General features: G+C 46.9%; 1 protein-coding gene across 2 annotated transcripts in view; it reads right to left on the reverse strand.

Annotated features, from left to right (window-relative positions):
* Window positions 1-24,790, reverse strand: part of ANO8 (anoctamin 8) — a 140,631-nt gene that overhangs the window by 32,513 nt on the left and 83,328 nt on the right. For both annotated transcript variants that reach the window (XM_086946831.1, XM_086946830.1), the window contains exons 3-8: window positions 12,573-12,705; window positions 9,862-10,000; window positions 8,898-8,994; window positions 7,278-7,394; window positions 1,734-1,861; window positions 636-797 (exon numbers count right to left, since the gene is read on the reverse strand). In XM_086946831.1, coding sequence (XP_086802957.1) covers window positions 636-797; window positions 1,734-1,861; window positions 7,278-7,394; window positions 8,898-8,994; window positions 9,862-10,000; window positions 12,573-12,705 — 776 coding nt within the window. The remainder of the gene's footprint in view (window positions 1-635; window positions 798-1,733; window positions 1,862-7,277; window positions 7,395-8,897; window positions 8,995-9,861; window positions 10,001-12,572; window positions 12,706-24,790) is intronic.

Below are 24,790 nucleotides of genomic sequence, written 5' to 3' on the forward strand. Positions count from 1 at the left end.
AGCGTATGATGATGTATTCTCGCCTGCTCCGCGCCGTCAGTTCAGGATAATCTCACAGCGATTCCTGGATTTAGTAGTGGGGATTTAGCAGAGTTGGCTGAGCAGAAGCCTTACATAACTGAACTCAGCTGACGTTGCAGAGAGGAATGAGGGATTTTACTGGTGGTCAGGAGAAGAGAGGGCAAGGGGAAACTCAGTGTTTCAAGCTCAGCTACCGGACTGGACAGCACTGGAGCTGAACCCAAGGAGTTGTTTCTTTACTTAGTTTAAGGCTCTATGTAACAAACACACTACACTGTGATCCCGTTCCAACCAGGCACACTTACCTCATGGAGCCAGATTTACAAATGTGAAACTGGTGCAAACCTAGTTGACATATCCCCCTGCCCAAAGTGCAACAAAATGTCAAGATTGCCCGGACACCGATATGAATATTTTAATACAGTTCAGAAACTTTTCTACAAAACATTCAGAGCAAAGTGTAGGTGCTCAACAAAATGTTCCAAGGCACACGTACTAAGATTCTAATTTACAATCCAGGACATCACCGTAAAGCAGATTTGAAATTATTTTGCATAAATGTTAACAAATGTAGGGAACTTTGAAAGTAAAACATGCAACAGAACACTACTGACCCGAAACTGTGGACGGGGCTCCTCAATGGATTCCGCTGGTGTGTCCAGAGTTCCCCACTTGTAGGCCAGCTCTGCCCCTCGGCGTTTCCACCCCTCCAGAAATAGGGTGGCCCACACCACGTTGAACAAGGCAAAAACCACACAGCTGATGTCGCGGCTGGTCTGGAAAATAAAGCTGGAAGACTGAGTTCCGACAACAGATTAAGCAAAGTATCACCGCTGGCATTAAAAAAAACGCAGTAGGATACTCTGTCTGAAAAATCATACTGGAAACCTAAGACTTGCGCTCAGTGTCAGGATTGCACAATTGGGCTGCACACATGTAGAGATATCTCTTTTACAATATTCCAGGTGACCCCTGGTACTATTAATCTGGAGACCTGAAGATCTCCCATGAGGAGTTATTATTCAATGTCATAGGACTTTAATTTTCCCTTCTCTGCACGACACCCTGTTTCTGATGAGGATCCCACTGGTTGAGGAACAGTAATTTACACCTGCCTCTTTCCTTCAAAGTTATTCTCTGGCACCTCCAATGTTCCAATGACCCACCCGTGGCACCCAGTTTGTGTCTCTCACTACCTGCATCCTTCTCCTATCTCCCACCTGTAGCACTATGTTTCAATTCTTGTTTCCTACATACTGCTCTGATAACCCACCTGTGATCCCTTTTTGCATGTCTCTGACATTCTGCTCCAGTGACTCACCTGTGGTGTCCAGTTTGCAGGATTCACAACCTGCATCCTGCTCAGGTGTCCCACCTGTGGCACCGTGTTTGCATTTCTCATTTCCTACATCCTGCTTCGATAACCCACCTGTGATGCCCTCTTTGCATGTCTTCTCTCTGACATACTTTTCCAGTGTCCCACACGTGGCGTCCGGTGTGCATGACTCACAACCTGCATCCTCCTATGGTGTCCTATCTGTGGCACCATGCTTGCATTACTCTCTTCCCAATCATGCTCCATTGACCCATCTGTGGTGCCCACTTTCAGGTCTCTCTTCTTAAATTCTTTTACTATGACCCACCTTAGAGCCTTGTTGAAATGCCTTCATTTTGGCATCTCATCCTCCTGATCTACAGTCCCACTCACTCACCTGATCCGACTCCGTGAAGAACCAGAGCATGGAACCGAACACAGCTGGATAAACCATGGCGGACGTGTAGAATCCAAGCCAGGCAAAGTACATGGAGATCTTCACCCCAAAGTAATCGCAGATGTCATCTGGGAGACGCAAAGAGAGACAGACGAGGATTTAGGCACCAGTCAGGGACAACAATGATCACCCACGACATTACCAGGACGACAAATAAAAATAAAAGCTATTGTACCAACACAGTTATGATATCAGGAGAGGAAAAAAGACCCTTACTTAGGAGCCCTGTTGATGCATTGTTCCGAAACAATGGTACGCAATGTCACCGTCCTTAAAAATATCTCTTGACAAACGTGTTCGCAGTAACTCAATAGATTGCTATTTCAAATCATTGATTGACTTTGCAGCACTCCTTATCCCTTGCAATTGAATGGTTTCATTTATTAGCCATAATTATACAAACCTATCACGCCTTGCTATGATGGTTCAGTGATAAGTAATGTTTTTCTCCGTTAGGGATTACTGAAATTAAAAGTTTAAAGTGAGGCAGAAAAATAAAGGTGTAGGGTTTTCAAGAGAACCTATGATGGAGAAAGAAAAGGATTCTAGTCCTTCCTCAATTATATTTTGATACTCTTATTTTTGTAATTATGTTTTAATTCTTGTTACTACCTACATTCCCTAGCAATAGGGCTGCTTATCACATTTGTATTGCTTAGGTTTTAATATTTTCCTTTTGATTGTTTATTACCCATTGCATATTGTTTAGTTAATTTAAAAATAAAACCATTATATATTTGAGATCTTTTTCAATTTCTTGAGCTTGGAGTTTAGCATTGTTCCATATTATTTTAGCCTTAGGCCATGGTTTAAAGTGTTTATATTCTAACATACTAAGCGGTTACCGTGGTACTGTCCAATAGCTTACTGGATACTACGGTCTTCTTACAGAAGTAAACTCAAAAACAATCTTGAAAACTACATACCCAACTTCCATCTTTCACAGATCTACCTCAATTGCTTTTGCATGAAGAGATTAACATTTTTACACTTTTTGATTGTGTTAGTGAGACCCTGATTGCAATGATTGATTATACATGTGGCTCTAATTTATACTTTTATCCCAGGGAATAGTATTAATCATGCTTTCTTCAGGAATAGAGTAAATATACGCGGATAGGGACACCTATACTTCTACACTTAGACAATTTCATTTGTGGTGTGCACTGTATATTTTACTAGTGGCATTTACTTGTGTTGTTATTGGTTCTGCTAATATTGGATTTGTGACATTAGATTAATTTACTAGACACTGTGAGAAGTTGGCCTGATATATGATGCTCACTAGTTCTAGTGATCACCTTGTATCAGTCCAAACAACCCTTATGGTGATTGGTTGTAAAGTCAACCTTATAGACCAGCTATCCTAGTAGCGTGGACAAAAGCAGTCTTTAGGCTAAACTCTGAATGGCATGGGAAGCCAGCTGTTTTACCACATATAACCTTTGAATACCAAATGAAAAGGACACCACACAGGTTGTTATGAAAATAAACCGTTATTTATTAACTAACATACACCTCTGAACTCTTTATGAGGTCAGAGGACGGAGCACATGACAAACTCTTAGGAAAAATACGTTTAAGTTGCATGATTTACAATGGTGCCCTAGGGGCACGACAAACCATATACTAAGTAAGTGGAATGTGAAAGTCAATTAAAGGAATGGAGCTGTCCAGAGGTTGTAGGATCACTGGGACCACGCTATAATAACTTGAGGTAGGTAATAGGAGGCCCACGGAGCGCGTGTGCAGAGTGTGAACTCACACGCGAGATGCGTACAAACGTCTATGGACAGTACAGTTTAAAGAAAAGGTGAGTAAGGACGTTCCTGACTAGATAGGACTAAAACGACAATGGAACTGGACACTAGGTGAGTCAAGCTACCCTTGAGCACCGAAATGCTCGTGTTACCTCACCCACAGGCTGCGGGTGCATAGGTGCGAAGTTGTGTCGGGTTTCCGCGTCGAAGTCTATGGAGCCTTGAAGAAAGATGCTGCAGGCGACCAGGAGGAAGATGTCCGGTGCAATCCAAGGGTGGATTGGTGAAGAGAGGAATCTGAAAGCAGAGGGGACAATGTTCAAAGTCACTAGCCAGTGGCTGGAGTGGAACCAGGAGTGGAACCAGATGTCGCCGTCGCGATCAGGTGAAGGTGGACGCTTGTCCCAGCAGCCACGTGGACCAGGCGGTGTCTTCGACGACCAGGATGGAGGCACGAGCTGTCCCACGCAGGCTCTCGCTGTCGGCGGTGTCGTCTCCGGATTCGGGTTCAACAGGCCTTGGCAAAGGCAACCCACGCGGTGAGTGGAAACGGCGTCTGGAGTGGACCAGGAGGGTTCGGGGTGCTCCTCTTCTGGAAGGGAGCAAGGGCCAGTCTGGAGCAACCGGACCAGCAGCAAAGTTGTCGGAGTTCGTCGTGTAGGAGGCCACTAGCCAGCCAGCACGTGACCAGACAACGCGTCGAGCAGCAGGCAAGCAGAAGGGCCCCACGCAGATCTTGTGGATGCTGGAGGGCTGGTCTTCGGTGCAGGAGCTGCTCGGGGTCAGGGCTTCTCAGTCCCCAGAGCACTTGGATGAGGATACCTCAGGAGTCGTGCTGGAGCGAAGTGCTGCTTCTTTCAAGATGGCTGGTCCCACGTGTCTCGTCGCACCCACGGATTTCAGCTGTGCTGCAGATGTAGGTAGAGGTCGGAGAGGTCTGGGAATCCGGGTCTCGTCGGGCTCTGAAGTCTGGATCCTTGCAGGAAGACAACAAAGGGAAGTCGCGGTACGCTGATGGTGCCTGCTTGTGCAGGGTGGACACTCCTTGCCCACAAGGGAGATTTCTTCAGTCTTCTGTGGAGCAGAACGTCGAAGTCCAGAGTTTCTTCTTGTAAAGTTGTTCAGGATAATCTAATCTGGAATGGGACCAGCTCCTACCTTTATTCTCCTAAAGGGGGCTGCACTACGTCTAGGTCCCTCCTCTGGGTGGGACCAGGAAGGGTGGTTTTTACACCCCCTTTCCTTTGTCCGGTCTTGCGCCAGCTCTGGGGCTGGAGTGCCCCAGGAACTGGTTTAGACCGGCATATGCACAGGGACACCTTGTGTGCCCCAGGCATGTCTCATTCCTTTCAGCCCTGGCCTACCTAATACACAAAATCCTGTCTGGGGTGGTGATAGCACCTCCCAAGGCAGGAAACCCTTTGTCCGAGCCTCCCTCGCTGGAAGGACTCCCAGCAGCAGGAGGTCAGACTGGTGTCTGTGGTGGCAGAATCCATTTTGTGATGCTGAGGCTCGAGTTAACTTTAACCGAGGTTCACAGTTACATACATGTCGTGTCCCTCTAGAAGGGTGGAATGCGAGGGTTTTGTACCAGTTCGCAATTGCGAACTTACATGTCGGCTCGCAACGGTCACGATTATGCTGTTTCTACGTCTGGTTCATCATCACAGGTTCCCAGAACCCTCTGTTTCACCCCTGCCACCCTCTGTTTCACCCATGCCATCCTCTGGTGCATCAATGCCACCCTCTGGTTCATCATCACTGTAGATTATGGGGGGAAAAGCAAGCACACCTGCCTGCTTCAACTGACATGAATTAATTTGGGGTTGATTTATTAATGTGTCACTGTTTTAAAATTCCAGTCTGGCACCTGCTTCCTTATCTGTAATTTACTTTCTGTTGCAGTGCAATTTTTTTCCAGGACCTTTGTGGCCTACTTGTAGCTATTCTATGAGCCTGCTGTGAGGGTCAGAGCAGGGTCATATAATTGTTGCAACTAGCAACTGAACTCTGGAGGGGCCCTTGTCAGGAAGCACTACAGGGAATTGTTACTAATGATGAGTTTGAACTTTTGAACCTGTTGAATGCTTTTTTTGTGTTCGCAAGGATTTCTGCCAGTTCGCAAGGATTTCTGCCAGTTCGCGAGGGTTTTGTACCAGTTCGCAATTGCGAACTTACATGTCGGCTCGCAACGGTCACGATTATGTTGTTTCTACGTCTGGTTCATCATCACAGGTTCCCAGAACCCTCTGTTTCACCCCTGCCACCCTCTGTTTCACCCATGCCATCCTCTGGTGCATCAATGCCACCCTCTGGTTCATCCTCACTGTAGATTATGGGGGGAAAAGCAAGCACACCTGCCTGCTTCAACTGACATGAATTAATTTGGGGTTGATTTATTAATGTGTTACTGTTTTAAAATTCCAGTCTGGCACCTGCTTTCTTATCTGTAATTTGCTTTCTGTTGCAGTGCAATTTTTTTTCCAGGACCTTTGTGGCCTACTTGTAGCTATTCTATGAGCCTGCTGTGAGGGTCATAGCAGGGTCATATAATTGTTGCAACTTGCAACTGAACTCTGGAGGGGCCCTTGTCAGGAAGCACTACAGGGAATGGTTACTAATGATGAGCTTGAACTTTTGAACCTGCTGAATGCTTTTTTTGTGTTCGCAAGCATTTCTGCCAGTTCGCAAGGATTTCTGCCAGTTCGCGAGGGTTTTGTACCAGTTCGCAATTGCGAACTTACACCGCACGCAGCAAAATTGTATCACCAAGAAAAAAAAATCCACTGCGTGCGAATTTGCGGATTTTGCGGGAAATTCGCGGATCTCGCGGATTGCGAATTTACCGAAAATCTGCAAAATCCGCGAGCGTAACGGATTTTCCGCCCATGCTTAGTTATCATGGAACAGCTATTAGGACTTGGTTCCGCAAGCTGCAAACGGGCTCAGCTCATGCCAGAGCACCATCTCACATAATTCCAAGCACTCTGCCTTCAGGATTGATAAGGCCTGCCATAGGAGTGACTGATAGGAATATATGTGTCCATTTTAGGGTTAGATATAGGAATACTATATCTAAAGCAAAGGGTGATTACACCACCTTGCCCCAGCTGTTGTGCAGCCAGTTGTGTCAGATTTGGATGGCCAGCCAGGGGTGGCATAATACATGCTTCAGCCCCTGGTAGGCCCTGGGTACACCTATGCCCTGGGTACCTAAGGTACACTGTACAGGGACTGATAAGGTGACTCAGTATCCAATTGGGTATGCACCTAAGGTACATGGAATGCATTTTACAGAGAGAGCAGTGGGCCTGGGGTCCTGAATAGCAGGGTCCCAGGTCAACTAAGTCGAAAAACTAGCAAAACACCAGGCAAAAAAAGTTGGGGGCAACCATAGTCAGATATCCACCTTCCTACAGACACACCTAGCCAAGTACCTAGAGTGAAGGTCGATCCACTTTATGACATCAATTTTGGGGGTTCCTTATTTGAAGACGGGAGCGCCTCAGCTTGGACACGGGTTGGTGTATCCCATTAAGGGGGTCTTGTACACGCAGTAGTGAATGCTACGGGGTACTCTAGTGGGACATGCGAGTTAGGCCTGGGGCATGGATTCACAGCAGTGAGAGGTGAGCATGTGAAAGAGGGGTGAATGCCTTTGAGCTCTTCTAGATTCTCGCCTTCGAGTCTGGAAGTTCCACCCCAGTCGCTCCGCCCGTCATACCTAGTGGTTGTCTCTCGCAGATGGCCTGCACCCAGGACTTCATGAGCCGATTCAAGATCCTCTGCTCGTGGATGGGGAACACTTGCTGGATCACGCCCCGGGCAGCCAACTCTGGAACTAGAAGAGTCAGAGAGAGAGCATGTATTAGAAAGAGAGGGAAGTGACAGCACATCTGAGACCCAGGGAGAGGGATAGGATAACAGAGGATGAGCAGCGAAAGGAAGAGTAAGAGAGAGACAGAAGACAATACATGTGAGGGAGACCGTGAGAGGAAGCACAAAGGATGGACAGCACAGGAAGGGAGGAGACTGTATAGGAGAGTGAGAGACAGAAAGTGAGATATCAAGAGTGTAAAGAGACAATAACATATAAAGAGAATGTGTGAGACAGGAGAGGCTGAACAGAGCCCGAAGAATAAAGAGAGCTGAAAGAAGCAGGAAGAATTGGATGGAAAGAGGAAGAAAAAGAAAGGAGAGCTGAAGAGAGGAGGAAGAGGAAAAGAGAGCCGAAGAGAGCAGAAAGAAGAAAAGAGAAAAGAGAGCCAAAGACAGCAGGAAGAAGAAAGGAGAGCTGAAGAGAGAAGGGAGAAGAAAGGAGAGCTGTATAGAGAAGGAAGAAGAAAGGTGAGGGAGAGAGCACGAAAAAGAAAGGAGAGGAACAGAGCAGGAAGAAGAAAGGAAGGGAAGAGAGCAGGAAGAAGAAAGGAGAGGAACAGAGCAGAAAGAAGAAAGGAGAGGGAGAGAGCCGGAAGAAGAAAGGAGAGAAAGAGAGCTGGAAGAAGAAAGGAGGGCTGAGGAGAGTGGGAATTAGAAAGGAGAGGAAGAGAGCAGGAAAAAGAAAGGAGAGAAAGAGAGCAGGAAGAAGAAAGGAGGGCTGAGGAGAGTGGGAAGTAGAAAGGAAAGGAAGAGAGCAGGAAGAAGAAAGGAGAGGAAGAGAGCAGGAAAAAGAAAGGAGAGTAACAGAGCTGAAAGAAGAAAGGAGATAAAGAAGAAAGGAAAGAAAGAGCAGGAAGAAGAAAGAAGGGCTGAAGAGAGCAGGAAGTAGAAAGGAGAGGAAGAGAGCAGGAAAGAGAAAGGAGAGGAACAGAGCAGGAAGAAGAAAGGAAGAGAGCAGAAAGAAGAAAGGAGAGGAAGAGAGCAGGAAGAAGAAAGGAGATAAAGAAGAAAGGAAAGAAAGAGCAGGAAGAAGAAAGAAGGGCTGAAGAGAGCAGGAAGTAGAAAGGAGAGGAACAGAGCAGGAAAGAGAAAGGAGAGGAACAGAGCAGGAAGAAGAAAGGAAGAGAGCAGAAAGAAGAAAGGAGAGGAAGAGAGCAGGAAGAAGAGAAGAAGATGAAAAGATTGAGGAGACGGTAACTAAATGAAGCAAGGGAATAAATATCACTTTGATGGTAGAATGCACATGTGAACTGTCTCCTCTAGGTGGTGATGCAGTGGTATTCAATAAAGAGCACATATTCCAGAGGGAAGTTTAGCCCCTGGACATGAAGCATCTCATTGCGCAGCAGGCACCGCTCCACCCCTCTTAGAAGCTCCCATCACTCTTTGGCAAGGACTGGGGACCGGTTAGAGCTGCAGAACCCAGCTGAAGCTGAACAGGGTGACCCTGCTGCAAGGGACTCACTGATTGGCTGCCCCTCCAGGAAGTAGATGTTGTGTAAAGATTCTCCCTGCTTCGCCCGGAGGTTCTCCAGCCAATACCGGATGATTTCCTGTCGTTCCTGCAAAGGCAAGAGTAATCTTCTGTTACATAGGTAGGACGGTTGCTCTGAGACGTAAAGAGCTATGGCTCTGACCACGTAAGTATATGGATCCTTATAACACAATATGGCGGATTCGTAGATTACACCGCCTCACGCGAGAAGAGGAGAGCGCGCAGAGAGCAGAGGGAAGGCATTGCAACAACTCTTTATCTTATGTGGAAGAGAGATTCGAGTAAGATGCCTCGGTGGCCAACTCCCTTTTCATCGCATCCAGGAGCTCTGCAACTTTTAGTACATTCACAGGGCACCCAAGAAAAAAACGTGCATAAAAATAGGAGTATTTGGAACTATCTTCACAGTTACTCTCCTCATTTTCTGACCTGAGTTTCACTAGGAGAATATTGTGAGCAAGAAAGAGTATGATAACTCTGAGGCGAGAGAACTTGCCCACACCCTGGATTTGTGCATCATTGCATTCAATTCTAATTCTTTAGAATAGAATGCAATAATTCTTCAGTAAAAGTCAGTTAAAGTGGATATCAAGTACTTCATTTTTACCTTCTACTAAGGTTTAAAATATTTAAAAGTGCTTGCTGGGTGGCTTGTTTTGTAGAAGCAGCCTTCCTGTGAGCTTCCAACTTGGAGGCATAGTCCTGTGACCACCCAAAGAAGGCCTCTGAGGAGAACACTCAAAACCTGGGGTTGCACGAGGAGTAGGGAACAGATGTGGGCTGAGATCCAAAGGGGTAAGCAACAGGTAGCTCCAGATTGGATCATCCAGGCAGACCCACTGGTGCAAGCGAGCAAGGGCTGCAGAAGATCACCGTTCGTTGAGAGTACTGGTGCACTGTGTGCTCTTGAGCTCACCGTCCTGGGCTCTCTCACCTGAGATGTGAAGAAATGAAACTCGTTTTCAATGTTCTCGTAGATATAGTCCTCCTCGCACGAGAAACTGCGACTCCCGCCTCCAAACTCCACCTTGACTGGCTTCCGCAGCCCAATCTCCTCCGCGCCCCGCAACAAACTGTGAGCGGAGAACAGACTGTGGTTAATACAGGGTGTGTTTACCATTATATCAAGACACACATTCCAGTGATTCTACTATAGAGATGAACCTGAGAGTATATTCAGGGACAGTATTACAATTTAAAATTGGTTTATTACAATTTAAAATAGGTTTATTTATTCACTGATGGGGGCAAAAACAGCTTTTAGATATTTTCCAAATATGTGAATGTTTGCAGCTTCAATAACAATGAAAGACTGGTTCCAGATACCCTGGGATCACAAGAACACATTTGTACATCTTGGATTTATGGTTTGGAAGAGGTCCTTTTATTGTGATGTCCCATCTATATTCCTTTGGTGGTGGGACAATGTTTGTCAAAAACAGGTGTGAAAAGGTGAGCATCACAGTAAGGAGGGAACTCTCTCAAGTTTGGAGAGATAGGGTCTCACTTTCTGGCAGATAAACGGACCTTCAAGAGCCCTGCAGCCTTCGATACTGTGGATCATCGCACTCTCAGTCAGAGAGTCTCGAGGGCCGGTGTCGAGGAAAGAGCACAAGTATGGCTCACCTCTTTTTGGGAAAATCGTACCTTCCAGTTCTTGGACCCGTCTTGCTATTCAGTCACTCTTCCTCAGAGTTGTGGGGTTCCCCAGGGCTCTCCCTGAGCCCCACTTTCTTCACCCTTTACATGCACCCTCTCACTGAGTTTGTTCATTCATGTGGTTTGTCGTTGGTCTCATACGCCGACGACACCCAGCTGGTCATTTCAGTTCCATCCGACACCAGTCCCCGGCACCTTTCTTTGACCCCCCCTGCCCCCATGAAGTAGCCAGTTGGATGGCTGGATGCAAATTAAAGCTTAATGGGGCCAAAACGAAGGGCTGCTGCTTGGTAATAACTTTGCTAGCAACCTTCTGAGTCCCCTATCAGACATCTTGAGCTAGTTGCCAGCCCCAAAGAATGCAATAAAGAGCCTTGGGCTGTGGTGACACATCAGTCTCACCCTGGATCATCAAGCAAAGAAGCTGCTGCCAATTCTTATGGCATCCCGAGTGTTGAGAAAGGTTCTCTTCCCTCTCCCCTTCACAGCTAGGCGAGTGATCGTCCAGGCTCTTGTGCTATCCCGCCTTAATTATGGAATCGCCCTGCATCGCGGCTCGCCCCGCTAAGTCATTAGAAAATTGCAAGACTGCTGCTGTTTCACTTTTAATAAAAATTCCCAAACATCAGTCTGCTAAGACAGCTCTGGTAACCAGTGGAACGCGGAGTGCAGTTTAAGACACTCTGCATTATGCGCCGGGCTCTCAACAGTAAAGGGCCCTCTCTGTTGAGACACAGCCTCCCCATACGTGTCTGGGAGAACCCTTAGATCCCCTTGAGCTCGTCCCGTGAGGGTTCCCAGAATCAAAAATCCCAAAGGGGTGGGCGTTCCACCTTGTTTTTGGCTTCTAAAATTTGGAAGGCCCTGTCTCTGGAGCTGCGCTCAGTAGAGCCTGAACTCCCCTTCCTTAAGGCCCTGAAGACGTGGCTTTTCTGCGACTGATCCCTTTGCAGCCATAGAATTTTATGGTGTCTGTTGCAGTGCTGGGAGGCCTCTAGGTAGCCATGCGCTATACAAAAACACTAGACTACACTAGACTTTGCTGTCAGAGAGCCTGTGAGCAAACCTACCAGGTTGTTCCAAGTAGAGTGAGTGTAGTGTTTGGATCAGAATGCAATGCTGAGGTCCACAGGACCCCAGACAGACTGAAATACTGTAGTTCACAGTTGGCCCAACAGAGGGCGCTATCGTTATCCTCTGTGACCGCAGATCTTGCAATGCAGTTGAAATATAACAAATTCTGACGGCATTTATGAAGGCTCATGGACTGTGTCTGTTATCTCAAAATAGCCTTCTTCAATTTCAATGACCTGGCGCAGACCGCCATCGGGGTCAGTCAAATGAACAAGAGTTTTTTTTCGAATTTAGTGTTTTCTCGCTCTAATCACTCAGTATCTCAAGAATATACCTGTTTCGGTCAATATTCTTCAGACTCCCTGATCTGCCTCAGGATATCCTTCTGACCCAGTGATCTTGAACACAGCAGCCTTCTGGCCCAGGTCTCTTGTTTGGGTCCACAATCTGCTGCAGGACTTTTAACCAATGTTCTACAATCATGAGTTGTATGATCACCCAGAGGTTTAGTATGCAAGTAATGAAAAATAATGTAACAGATGCATTTTACAGAATAACTAATATTATATTGGTAAGTTTCTTAGAAACAATTGAATTGATTTGAAGACATTTTCAGAAAGGTCTTGGGTGCAAATCTTTGTTTTGGTTAATGATACAGAGCATAGATTCTCTACATTTTGTCGCTGAGTGGATCATTGTTTTTAAGTGGATGCGTTTTGGGTAGTAATTGGAAGGCGATCTCTTCTGACTTTGAGGTCCTGGGAGATCTGTGTTTTGAGTGAAGGGTCTCAGAGTGGAGACCTCTCTCTGTGAGTTATCTGTTGCGGAATGCTCAGGAGTGCCATGTGGGGGTCCATGGTAAGGACTGCATGGAATGCAAGGATGGAATGCTGTGCGGGTGGAAGGACGTACTTCTCGTAAGTGGCGGTGACGAAGAAAGCATAGACCTTGGTGTGCTTGTGGTGCCGGATCTGCATGATGAGCTCAGGGATCCCCAGGCGGACGTGGTTCAGCAGCCAGAGGAGGGTGTGATCGTCAACGGTGTCTGAAAAAACAAGGATATGAACTTCAACGCGAGGAGCTAGAGGTTGTACGACAACTCTACGCACGCAATAGAACCACATTTGCCTTGATACAGGACTGTATGTCCACAGCTCTCAGACAAGGACTCCTGCAAACAAGCCCTGCTCCAGTAGAAGTGGTACTGCATGCAAAGTACTATTCCCTGCATGCAGCTCCTCCGAGCAAAGTACTCCCCTCTGAAAGTAGTACTTGTGCAAACTTACTCTTCTAGGCGAAGTGCTCCTATGCAAAGCACTCCTCCGTGCAAAGCAGTGCACATGCACCTTGCAAAGTACTCCCGCTATCAAAATGCTCCCCCATGCTAAGTACTTTTCCTTGCAAAGTACTCCACAATTCAAAGTTCTTCTGTCAATAATACAATTGTAATTATTACTTCTCTCAGCGAACCCACTGTAGCTCAGATGTTTGGTTGTGGCCAGTGGTGACATGCTGGAAGCGTGAGTGGAGAGGAAAGACTGTGGATCAGCAATGCCAATCATAGAATCCCACTGACTGAGGAGACAGAGAGGGAGACACATAAAGGCGCAGAAGCGACACCAAACGTCCAATCAGAGAAGGGAGTAAACAGTAACAGCTAAAGCAACAACACCAAACTGAACTGACTCATGAAGGCACACACCGAAAGAACAAAGAGAACAAGTTGTAACAGCGACGCCTAATGGCCAGTCACTGAATGAGACTGACTGAATGCACATACTGAAATAGCAAAGATAAACAGCTGCAACAGTGACACCTAATGGCCAGTCATTGAATGAGATTGACTGAATGCACATACTGAAATAGCAAAGATAAACAGCTGCAACAGTGACACCTAATGGCCAGTCACTGAATGAGATTGACTGAATGCACATGCTGAAATAGCAAAGATAAACAGCTGCAACAGTGACACCTAATGGTCAGTCACTGAATGAGATTGACTGAATACACATGCTGAAATAGCAAAGATAAACAGCTGCAACAGTGACACCTAAGGGCCAGTCACTGAATGAGATTGACTGAATGCACATGCTGAAATAGCAAAGATAAACAGCTGCAACAGTGACACCTAAGGGCCAGTCACTGAATGAGATTGACTGAATGCACATGCTGAAATAGCAAAGATAAACAGCTGCAACAGTGACACCTAATGGTCAGTCACTGAATGAGATTGACTGAATACACATGCTGAAATAGCAAAGATAAACAGCTGCAACAGTGACACCTAAGGGCCAGTCACTGAATGAGATTGACTGAATGCACATACTGAAATAGCAAAGATAAACAGCTGCAACAGTGACACCTAATGGCCAGTCATTGAATGAGACTGACTGAATGCACATGCTGAAATAGCAAAGATAAACAGCTGCAACAGTGACACCTAAGGGCCAGTCACTGAATGAGATTGACTGAATGCACATGCTGAAATAGCAATTGACTGAATGCACATACTGAAATAGCAAAGATAAACAGCTGCAACAGTGACACCTAATGGTCAGTCACTGAATGAGATTGACTGAATGCACATGCTGAAATAGCAAAGATAAACAGCTGCAACAGTGACACCTAATGGTCAGTCACTGAATGAGATTGACTGAATGCACATGCTGAAATAGCAAAGATAAACAGCTGCAACAGTGACACCTAAGGGCCAGTCACTGAATGAGATTGACTGAATGCACATGCTGAAATAGCAAAGATAAACAGCTGCAACAGTGACACATAATGGACAGTCATTGAATGAGATTGACTGAATGCACATACTGAAATAGCAAAGATAAACAGCTGCAACAGTGAAACCTAATGGCCAGTCATTGAATGAGATTGACTGAATGCACATACTGAAATACTGAGAGACACACTTCCTGCTTCCTGCTGTAGACTCGAGCGGATAGCGCTATAGCCTTTATGCAATAGGGGCTATTTAGCCACTCGTCGGAAAAAGCGCGCAGCAGGTTGCGCGCAGGGGTGCGCCATCAGACGCGCCGAAGACAAGCCAAAGACCTGCCCGTCTGCGCCCGTCCGCGCCAGAACGGGCTAGGGGCTATGGCGGGTCCTGCTATTCCATCGCATGACTTCACCCCAGGAAAGCTAACATACTCCTCTCAGGTATTGCGTAGTTTAAATACTCAACTTCCATTAGGCGTAAACTGTACCGCTCATCTAGAGGCTGAGGGCCCTTTTTCATGCCGCCTTTGTCACACTCAATTTTCAACTAAACTGACAAAGACTCACCGTACACATTATTCCAATTCTACGATATCCACGTCTATGCTAGTCACTGATGCCCCTCCACTGGGGAGGAAAAACATCTTATGTAATATTAGGTCCCTCTCGAAACACACCGCAAAGGTCTGGGAAATTATCACTTCCAAACAACCTGAGGTGTTCTATCTCACGGAAACGTGGCTCAAACCGCACTTTACTCCGGCCATAACTCTTGCTATCCCTTGTAATTATAAAATACTGAGATTAGACCATCCTCTGAAAACTGGTGGTGGAATTGCTGTTGTATACAAAGAAGAGCTGAGAGTTACGATTTTAGAAGAACTTAGCTCCCCCGACATTGAAATTCTGGTCTTTAAAATACAGACATCCCCTAAAGAAAACTATAGAGGCGCTCTAGTTTATCGGCCACCTGGTCCTTACAAGAATTTTACTAACAAACTAGTTGAACTACTCGCTCCACATATCAATAATGACAGTGAGTTCACATTAGTCGGAGATTTTAATGTCCACAGTGAGAAACCAGACTGTAACAAGGCTCAATCTTTAATAACAGACCTATCATCTTTAGGTTTGATATTGAGGAATAGTGGACCTACCCATCAGGCAGGTCATACTTAAGACCCAATCTTCTCCAATGTCCAGCCTGTTTCGTGCCCGCCTGCTACTCAGGTGAGTTGGACTGACCATTTCATTGTGGAATTCACTACCCCCTTTCAGGCACCCAACCCCTTATACCCCAGCACCTTACCTTGCATCCGTAGACAGTGGCATAAAGTCACCAATTCTACTTTTAGAGAAAGTTTTAATCCCCCTGTCCTACGACCTTCGGATGGTATTGAAACTGCTCTTAAGAAATTCGAAGGCGAAACTAGGAAAGTCATAGATAAAATTGCCCCACTAAAGCTTTATAAATCTAGGCCAGCCAAAAAGCAAGAAGTTTAGTTCTCTGATCATTTAAGAACACTCAAACTAGGGGCTAGGAAATTAGAAAAAAGATGGAGAACATCTCATCTCTTAGAGGACAAGAATAAATACTGGAGCGCATTATCCTCCTACCATAAAGCGATACGTTTTGCGCGGAAAGCACATATTGCATCTCAAATACAAGAGGCAGGAAACTCCCCCAGGGTTCTTTTCCAAATATTGCAAACATTCGCTAAACCCACAGCATGCGAAGCCCCTGACATGTCATCCCAACAGCTGTGTGATGAAATTTCCTGCTTCCTCACTAACAAAATCAACAAAATCTATGATAAAATAATATGTACAAATCAGGCTTCGTTGACTAATATAGCACCCCCCTTAATCTCACAGAATCTATATCTGATGCACACTCTCTGGACATCTTTCCCCCTATTTCGTTTCAAGAAACGTCTAACCTTATAAAACAGATTAAAAGTGGGAGTCCAGAGGATGCTATCCCTGCTAGATTAATGCCTGCATTGGATGAACAACTATGCCCAATGATCACTGAATTAGTAAACCTTTCACTCATTTCAGGCACTGTCCCCAAGGAATGGAAGCGAGCTCTTGTCAGACCCATAAGGAAAAACACCGCCTTACCGTGGTCTGACCTGACAAATCTAAGACCTATTTCCCTGTTAACATTCTTGGGGAAAATTATAGAAAAACATGTCAATCGCCGCCTATCCGGACATATTGAACTAGTAAAAGCTCTGGATGAATCCCAATCAGGATTCCGCCCCAAATACAGTACAGAATCCACCTTACTGTCTGTTACTGATGATCTCCACGCCTACCAGGACAAGGGCCTTTCAGTCATCTTGGTTCTATTAGATCTATCGGCAGCGTTCGACACCGTGTCTCATACCATCCTGACTCAACGGTTGTCGAACGCTGGAATTAAGAACAAAGCCCTTGACTGGTTAAAGAGTTTCCTAGCTGATCGCACCCAGAGAGTCACCATGGGTGCATATCGCTCTGCGGAAATAGAGATTTCCAAGGGGGTGCCACAGGGCTCATGTTTGAGCCCCACTCTTTTTAATATCTATGTGGCACCCCTGGCAGGAGTATTGCGTAGGTACGGCTTTGTCCCCGTAACATACGCAGATGATACGCAGCGTATCATACGCAGATGATACGCAGCTCCTTTTCCCCTTCAAAACTCTCTCCACTGAGGTTAGGAACTCTTTCTCATCAGGCATGAAAGAAGTGGCAAAATGGATGTCTACCAACTATCTCCAATGTAACGTCAGCAAAACGGAGATCATGTTATTTGGGGAGGCTAAAATACTATGGACTCCGGAATGGTGGCCATCAGAATTAGGAGCAGTCCCTAAACCTAAACAGGTCGTGAAGAATTTGGGAATTCGGCTCGATCACGACCTGTCACTAAAACAACACACCAGCTATATTTCAGGGATATGCTTCCATACCATTGGTCTGCTCCGCAAGGTCTTCCCACTCCTACCTGACTCAGTAAGGAAAACCCTTGTTCAAGCACTGATCCTTAGTCGGATCGATTATTGTAACGGTTTGTTACTATCTGCCAACGAAGGAGTGCTGGATAAGCTACAAGTCATTCAGAACACGGCAGCCCGCCTTGTTCTGAATGCCCCCCGAGAACTGCTTCCAAGCCCCTCCTTAAACAATTACATTGGCTTCCAATCCGACAAAGGGCAAAATTTAAAATATGCTGCCTGATCCATAAGTGCTTGAATGGACAGGGGCCGATCTATCTTGAGAGGAGATGTATTCCCTATGTTCCAGCACGATCCCTCAGATCAAGTAACGATCTCCTCCTCGTGGTCCCCCATGTCAAAAAGGTCAGACACGGAGGTAGAGCCCAAGCTGTGGAACAAACTACCCCTTGCTTTAAGACAATGCAAAGAGCACCTAACATTCCGTAAACTTCTAAAAACTGCTCTGTTCAAAAATGAAATCTAATTCCAGCTTCATATCATGTTTGCTGATTTACCGGTCAAAAAGCGCAGAGATACTCCTGTCGGAGTGGATTCAAGCGCTATATAAACCTACAAATAAATAAATAAATAAATAGCAAAGATAAACAGCTGCAACAGTGACACCTAATGGCCAGTCACTGAATGAGATTGACTGAATGCACATACTGAAATAGCAAAGATAAACAGCTGCAACAGTGACACCTAATGGCAAGTCACTGAATGAGATTGACTGAATGCACATACTGAAATAGCAAAGATAAACAGCTGCAACAGTGACACCTAATGGCCAGTCACTGAATGAGATTGACTGAATGCACATGCTGAAATAGCAAAGATAAACAGCTGCAACAGTGACACCTAATGGCCAGTCACTGAATGAGATTGACTGAATGCACATACTGAAATAGCAAAGATAAACAGCTGCAACGGTGACACCGAATGGCCAGTCACTGAATGAGATTGACTGAATGCACATACTGAAATAGCAATTGACTGAATGCACATACTGAAATAGCAAAGATAAACAGCTGCAACAGTGACACCTAATGGTCAGTCACTGAATAAGATTGACTGAATGCACATACTGAAATAGCAAAGATAAACTGCAGCAACAGTGACACCTAATGGCCAGTCACTGAATGAGATTGACTGAATGCACATACTGAAATAGCAATTGACTGAATGCACATACTGAAATAGCAAAGATAAACAGCTGCAACAGTGACACCTAATGGTCAGTCACTGAATAAGATTGACTGAATGCACATACTGAAATAGCAAAGATAAACAGCTGCAACAGTGACACCTAATGGCCAGTCACTGAATGAGATTGACTGAATGCACATACTGAAATAGCAAAGATAAACAGCTGCAACAGTGAAACCTAATGGCCAGTCATTGAATGAGATTGACTGAATGCACATACGGAAATAGCAAAGATAAACAGCTGCAACAGTGACACCTAATGGCCAGTCACTGAATGAGATTGACTGAATGCACATACTGAAATAGCAAAGATAAACAGCTGCAACAGTGAAACCTAATGGTCAGTCACTGAATGAGATTGACTGAATGCACATACGGAAATAGCAAAGATAAACAGCTGCAACAGTGACACCTAATGGCCAGTCACTGAATGAGATTGACTGAATGCACATACTGAAATAGCAAAGATAAACAGCTGCAACAGTGACACCTAATGGTCAGTCACTGAATGAGATTGACTGAATGCACATACTGAAATAGCAAAGATAAACAGCTGCAACAGTGACACCTAATGGTCAGTCACTGAATGAGATTGGCTGAATGCACATGCTGAAATAGCAAAGATAAACAGCTGCAACAGTGACACCTAATGGTCAGTCACTGAATGAGATTGACTGAATGCACATACTGAAATAGCAAAGATAAACAGCTGCAACAGTGACACCTAATGGCCAGTCACTGAATGAGATTGACTGGATGCACATACGGAAATAGCAAAGATAAACAGCTGCAACAGTGACACCTAATGGCCAGTCATTGAATGAGATTGACTGAATGCTCATACTGAAATAGCAAAGATAAACAGCTGCAACAGTGACACCTAATGGCCAGTCACTGAATAAGACTGATAAAAGAAGACACACTGAAAGAGTAAAGAAAAAGGTGCAGCAAAGGCAATTAATATTCAGTCAAAGTATGAGGTGTGACTGACAAAGGTACACATAGACAAAGGTAATAAAGAGACACAGAGGTAGCAGTGACACTTAGCGGCCAGGCTGAGTAGGACAGTGGCTTTGAGCACAAACTAAAGATCAGCGGTCCAGGGACACCAATGGTTGTTGCTGGTATGGTCTTGACTGGGTTAAGAGAGGACACTTTCCAGAGCGTACGTGCCACGGAATGTGGCCTCGAGGCACATGAGGCGTGTGCAAGTAGTGAAGTATCAAGACTTGGTACTGGATTTTATGTTTTTTAATTCACGGGGAAGCTTTAGAGCCCTTCACACAGCGGGAATTGCCCAACCTGCTGCCAAGGGCCATACATAGCAACTAGTCGACTAGCATCAATTGGCACGCTTCCCCTATGTCCGGCTGTGAACCTCCCTCCTTCCTCCTGTGGCAATGAGATAAATGAAATAATATATATGAAATGCCAGTATTTGTAAAGCGCACAGCTACCTCCAGAGAGGTGTCCCGGCGCTGGGGGCCGTCGGGAAGATTAAGCGAGCTATTGCCCAGAGTCACATGGTGCTGGGCTAACCTGTCGCCGGCGCCGGGGATTGAACCATGAACCCCGTGGTTCGAAGTCAGGCACCCTGGCCGCTGCGCCATACCTCTGCCCACATTACTCTTCCCTCCCTGGCAATAATGGAACGTCTGGTGGACCCTCCAGGGTGAGTTCCTGAGACTCTCACTACCTCGTGGCCTTGTTCCCTCTGCATGCCGGGGTGATTCTCTGCACCAAGTGGGACCTCCAAGAACAATGTAGAGGGGCATTGGAATCCACGCTACACCATGGAGCGAATCGGATGAAGTCATATGTCCTGAATAGGTGGGCATAAGTAAATCTATGTCAAGGAACTCCTGAAGGGGGTGTCCCCCGCAGGTGTCACAGTCTGGTTCACGTCTTCAAGTAAGAGTAATGAGACCACATCATGGACAGGAAATGAACCCCTCTGGATAAGCTCCGGACCCCAGATCAGAGCTTCTGTGAGAACAGGCACATGGTATGGGCCCCCGTGGGCAAGACACAGACGAGAGAAGGAAGGGAGTCTGAGACGATGAAACATTAGAAGACTAAATACCCAATATGAACGAGTGTTGAATGTTGGATAAATGAATGGACAGTAACACTCGCGTCCATGCAGACCAAAAGCAAGGACTTGTAGTAACCGGTTCCTTGACCTGCTTTTGTTGTTATCTACAGTCGCACTGTCGCACATGATAATTTGGTAAATTGAAAATACACACAACACTTACGAACCATGACTATCCCAGCAAATTAAATGATTGCCGACACATAAGGACCAACACGAAGGGGACATTGGACATTCATGCAGTCACTAGAAGGGTTTAAAGGGCAAACCTTAGAGGTCGCAATGCACTTTATAGGGCATAATCTTGCTCCACAGTAAATTTACAACTAGTTGAAGGGACAATGTTCAGCTTTGTGTTATAGCATACCCTCCACTGCTTGGGGTTATCGTAGTTTGAGGCCGCTCAGCATCCACCTGACCACAGCAGTCAAGTCAAGTCAAGTCAATAAATTTATATAGCGCGCTACATACCCAGAGGGTCTCAAGGCGCTTGAAGAGGGATGGGGAATTACTTGTCAAATATCCACGTTTTAAGTTGCTTTCTGAGTAAGGCGAAGGTAAGTGGGAAGTGAGTTCCAGGTTTTGGCTGCCAGGTAGGAGAAGGATCTACCTCCCATGGTGGTTTTGTTGATGCGAGGTATATTGGCAAGGGCTTGGTTGGATGATCGTAGCTGGCGGGAGGGGGTGTAGAAGGACAGTCGTGTGTTGAGGCATTCGGGTCCGATTTCGTAGAGTGCTTTGTGTGCGTGGGTTAGGAACCGGAAAGTGATCCTCTTGTTGACGGGGAGCCAGTGGAGGTTTTTCAGGTGATCAGAGATATGTTCTTTACGCGGGATGTCTAATATGAGCCTGGCTGAAGCGTTCTGGATTCGTTGGAGTTTTTTCTGGAGTTTAGCGGTAGTACCGGCGTAGAGGGTGTTTCCGTAGTCCAGTCGACTCGTGACTAGAGCGTGGGTGACCGTTTTCCTAGTTTCGGTGGGGATCCAACGAAATGTTTTTTTGAGCATGCGAAGAATGTTGAAGCAGGATGAAGAAACGGCGTTGACTTGTCTGTTCATCGAAAGAGAGGAATCCAGGATGACGCCCAGGTTCCGTGCGTGGTCCGTCGGGATGTGTGCTTTTCCAAGGGCTTCTGGCCACCAAGAGTCGTCCCAGGCAGAGGGGGAGGTACCTAAGATAAGGACTTCTGTTTTATCAGAGTTCAGTTTCAGACAGCTGTATTTCATCCATTCGGCTACTTCTTTCATTCCTTCGTGTAGGTTGGTTTTGGCGGTGCTAGGGTCATTGGTGAGTGATAGGATCAGTTGAGTGTCATCCGCGTAGGAGATGATGTTGAGGTTGTGTTGGCGTGCGATGGCCGCAAGGGGGCTCATGTATACGTTGAAAAGGGTGGGGCTGAGTGAGGACCCTTGGGGTACGCCGCAGATGACTTCAGTGGCTTCTGAGATGAATGGTGGGAGGCAGACTCTCTGGGTTCTTCCGGTGAGGAACGAGGTGATCCATTCCAGTGCTTTTCCTTGTATTCCGATGTTTCTGAGGCGCTGTAGAAGGGTGCTATGGCAGACTGTGTCGAAGACTGCGGAGAGGTCAAGGAGGATGAGGGCGACTGTGTCTCCATTGTCCAGGAGAGTTCGAATGTCGTCTGTTGCTGCGATGAGGGCGGTTTCAGTGCTGTGCTTGGCTCGGAAGCCGGATTGTGAGGAGTCGAGGGATTTGTTTGTTTCGAGGAAGGCGGCGAGCTGGTTGTTGACCGCTTTCTCGATGACTTTGGCTGGGAATGGAAGGAGTGAGATGGGGCGGTAGTTTTTGAGTTCGGTGGGGTCAGCTGTGGGTTTCTTCAGGAGGGCGCTGAGTTCGGCATGTTTCCAGCTTTCCGGGAAGGTTGCGGAGTCGAAGGAGCAGTTGATGACGTCTCGGAGGTGCGGTGCTATGATGGAGTCTGCCTTGTTAAAGATGTGGTGAGGGCATGGGTCTGTGGGGGATCCTGAGTGGATAAAGTTCATCAGACGGATGGTGTCCTCAGTGGAGATTGGCTTCCAGTCATTGAGGATGTTCAAGGGGGGTGGGTGGGTTGGTCTTCGGGTTGGTTGTCAAAGCTGTTGTGGATGTCTGCAATTTTGTTGTGGAAGAATGAGGCTAGGGAGTCGCAGAGGGCTTGAGAGGGGGTGATGTCGTTGGAGTTGGCCGAGGGATTGGTAAATTCCTTGACGATGTTGAAAAGTTCCTTGCTGTTGTGGGCGTTGTTATCTAGTCGGTCCTTGAAAGCGGCTTTCTTGGCATTCCGGATCAGTTGGTGGTGTATGCGGGTGGCGTTTTTGAAGGCGTCCTTGGTGCTGGTGGTTGGGTCTTTTTTCCAGGCCTTCTCAAGGGAGCGGCAGAGTTTCTTGGATTTCTTAAGATCATCGTTGAACCAGGAGGCCTTCTTGCTGCCTAGTTTGATTTGTCGTTTTTTCAGTGGTGCTAGGATGTCGGCGCTGTTGGATAACCATTGGGTGAGGTTGGTGGCGGCTTGGTCGGGGTTTGCGGAGGGGGCTGGGGGGTTTAGAAGGAGCGATGAGGAGATCTGGTCGATGGTGATTTTGTTCCAGTTTCTTTGCAGAGTGGGTTGGGGGTGGTTGTTGGGTGTGGGCTTGTTGTAGGTAAAGTGAACGCAGCTGTGGTCAGTCCAGAGGAGAGCCGTGGTGTGTCTGAAGGAGACATGGTTGCTGGAGGTGAAGATAGGGTCGAGTGTGTGACCTGCGATGTGGGTGGGGGAAGTGACAAGTTGTTTAAGTCCGAGGTTGGCTAGGTTGTCCAAAAGGGTGGTGGTATTGCGGTCGTTGTTCTTTTCAAGGTGAAAGTTGAGGTCTCCCAGAAGGATGTAATCTTTGGAGGGGAGTGCGTGTGGAGTGATGAAGTCCGTGATGTCTTCACTAAATTGTGCGCGGGGTCCTGGAGGCCTGTAAAGGAGGGTGCCTCTGAGTGTGGTCTTGGGGTCGATGTGGATCTGGAAGTGAAGGTGTTCAAAGTTAGCGAGATTGACGTCTGAGCTGGTTGAGATGCGGATGGATTTCTTATGGACGATAGCGATTCCTCCTCCTGTGTGGCCGGTACGGTCCTTGCGTATGATTTTATAATCTTCTGGGATGGCAATGGTGATGTCTGGGGCAGAAGAGGCGTTCATCCATGTTTCTGTTAGGAAGGCGACGTCTGGAGAGATGGTGTCTAGTAGATTCCATAGGTCAATGGCGTGCCTGTGGACCGATCGGGTGTTGAGCAGGATGCATTGTAGGTGATTGGGGTCGGATATCTGTGGTGTGATCGTAGCGGAGTTGTTGTCGGAGTCATTGAATTTGCAGGAGTTGCATGAGAAAGGTCCGTGGGTTTGTCCAGGAGCGGCTTGGACGCAGTTGGGGAAGCGGCCGGGGTTAAGGGCTAGGAGGGTGGTGGCGTCGTAGGTAATGCGGGAGGGGTGGGCATGACAAGGGCCAGGGGGTCTGGCACTGGGCGCGGTCCAGGCGCGGACGGGCGTAGACGGGCTTACCTTTGGCGCACCTTCGGCGCGAATGGGGCGCGGTCGCTGCGCGTGAACGCTGCACGCAAATGCAACGGTCATATATGGATGGTGAGGGGGGGGAGGGGCGAGGGCGGCTCAGCTGGGAGGCGGGGCGGGCTCAAGGGAACGGAGCACAACAACAACAAAACCAAAATGGAGGGGAGAGCAGAGCAGGGCGCCGGGGGATATCGCTGAGCTAATGTGCAGGTCAAATTCAGAGCAAGCAAGCCAGCAAAGTAGCGACCAAGCAGTCTAAACGCAAAGTACAATCCAGGCGCTATTAAAACAAATTAAGTCAAATTAAGTCACAATGCAGTATAACGATACCACGTCTCAGCGCAGAGACAGGGGAGCGACCATTCAGGGCGGGAGCGAAGAATGGATCACAGCGCTACGAGGTCAGGGGGCGCTGTATATTGATAGTGGGAGGGCGGCTCAGCTGGGGCAACATCTTTTAGTTAAGGGCTTCCAAGTCTAGGACCCTGTATTCTTACAATTGTTTTCTAGCACAGACAGACTGGCAGACAGACAGATTTTATGGACGCCCACCCTCACTTTCGCTTCACAAGCGACCACACTTCCT

The sequence above is a fragment of the Lissotriton vulgaris genome, chromosome 12 (genome assembly GCF_964263255.1).
Source record: "Lissotriton vulgaris chromosome 12, aLisVul1.2, whole genome shotgun sequence".
Classification (NCBI taxonomy): Eukaryota; Metazoa; Chordata; class Amphibia; order Caudata; family Salamandridae; genus Lissotriton; species Lissotriton vulgaris.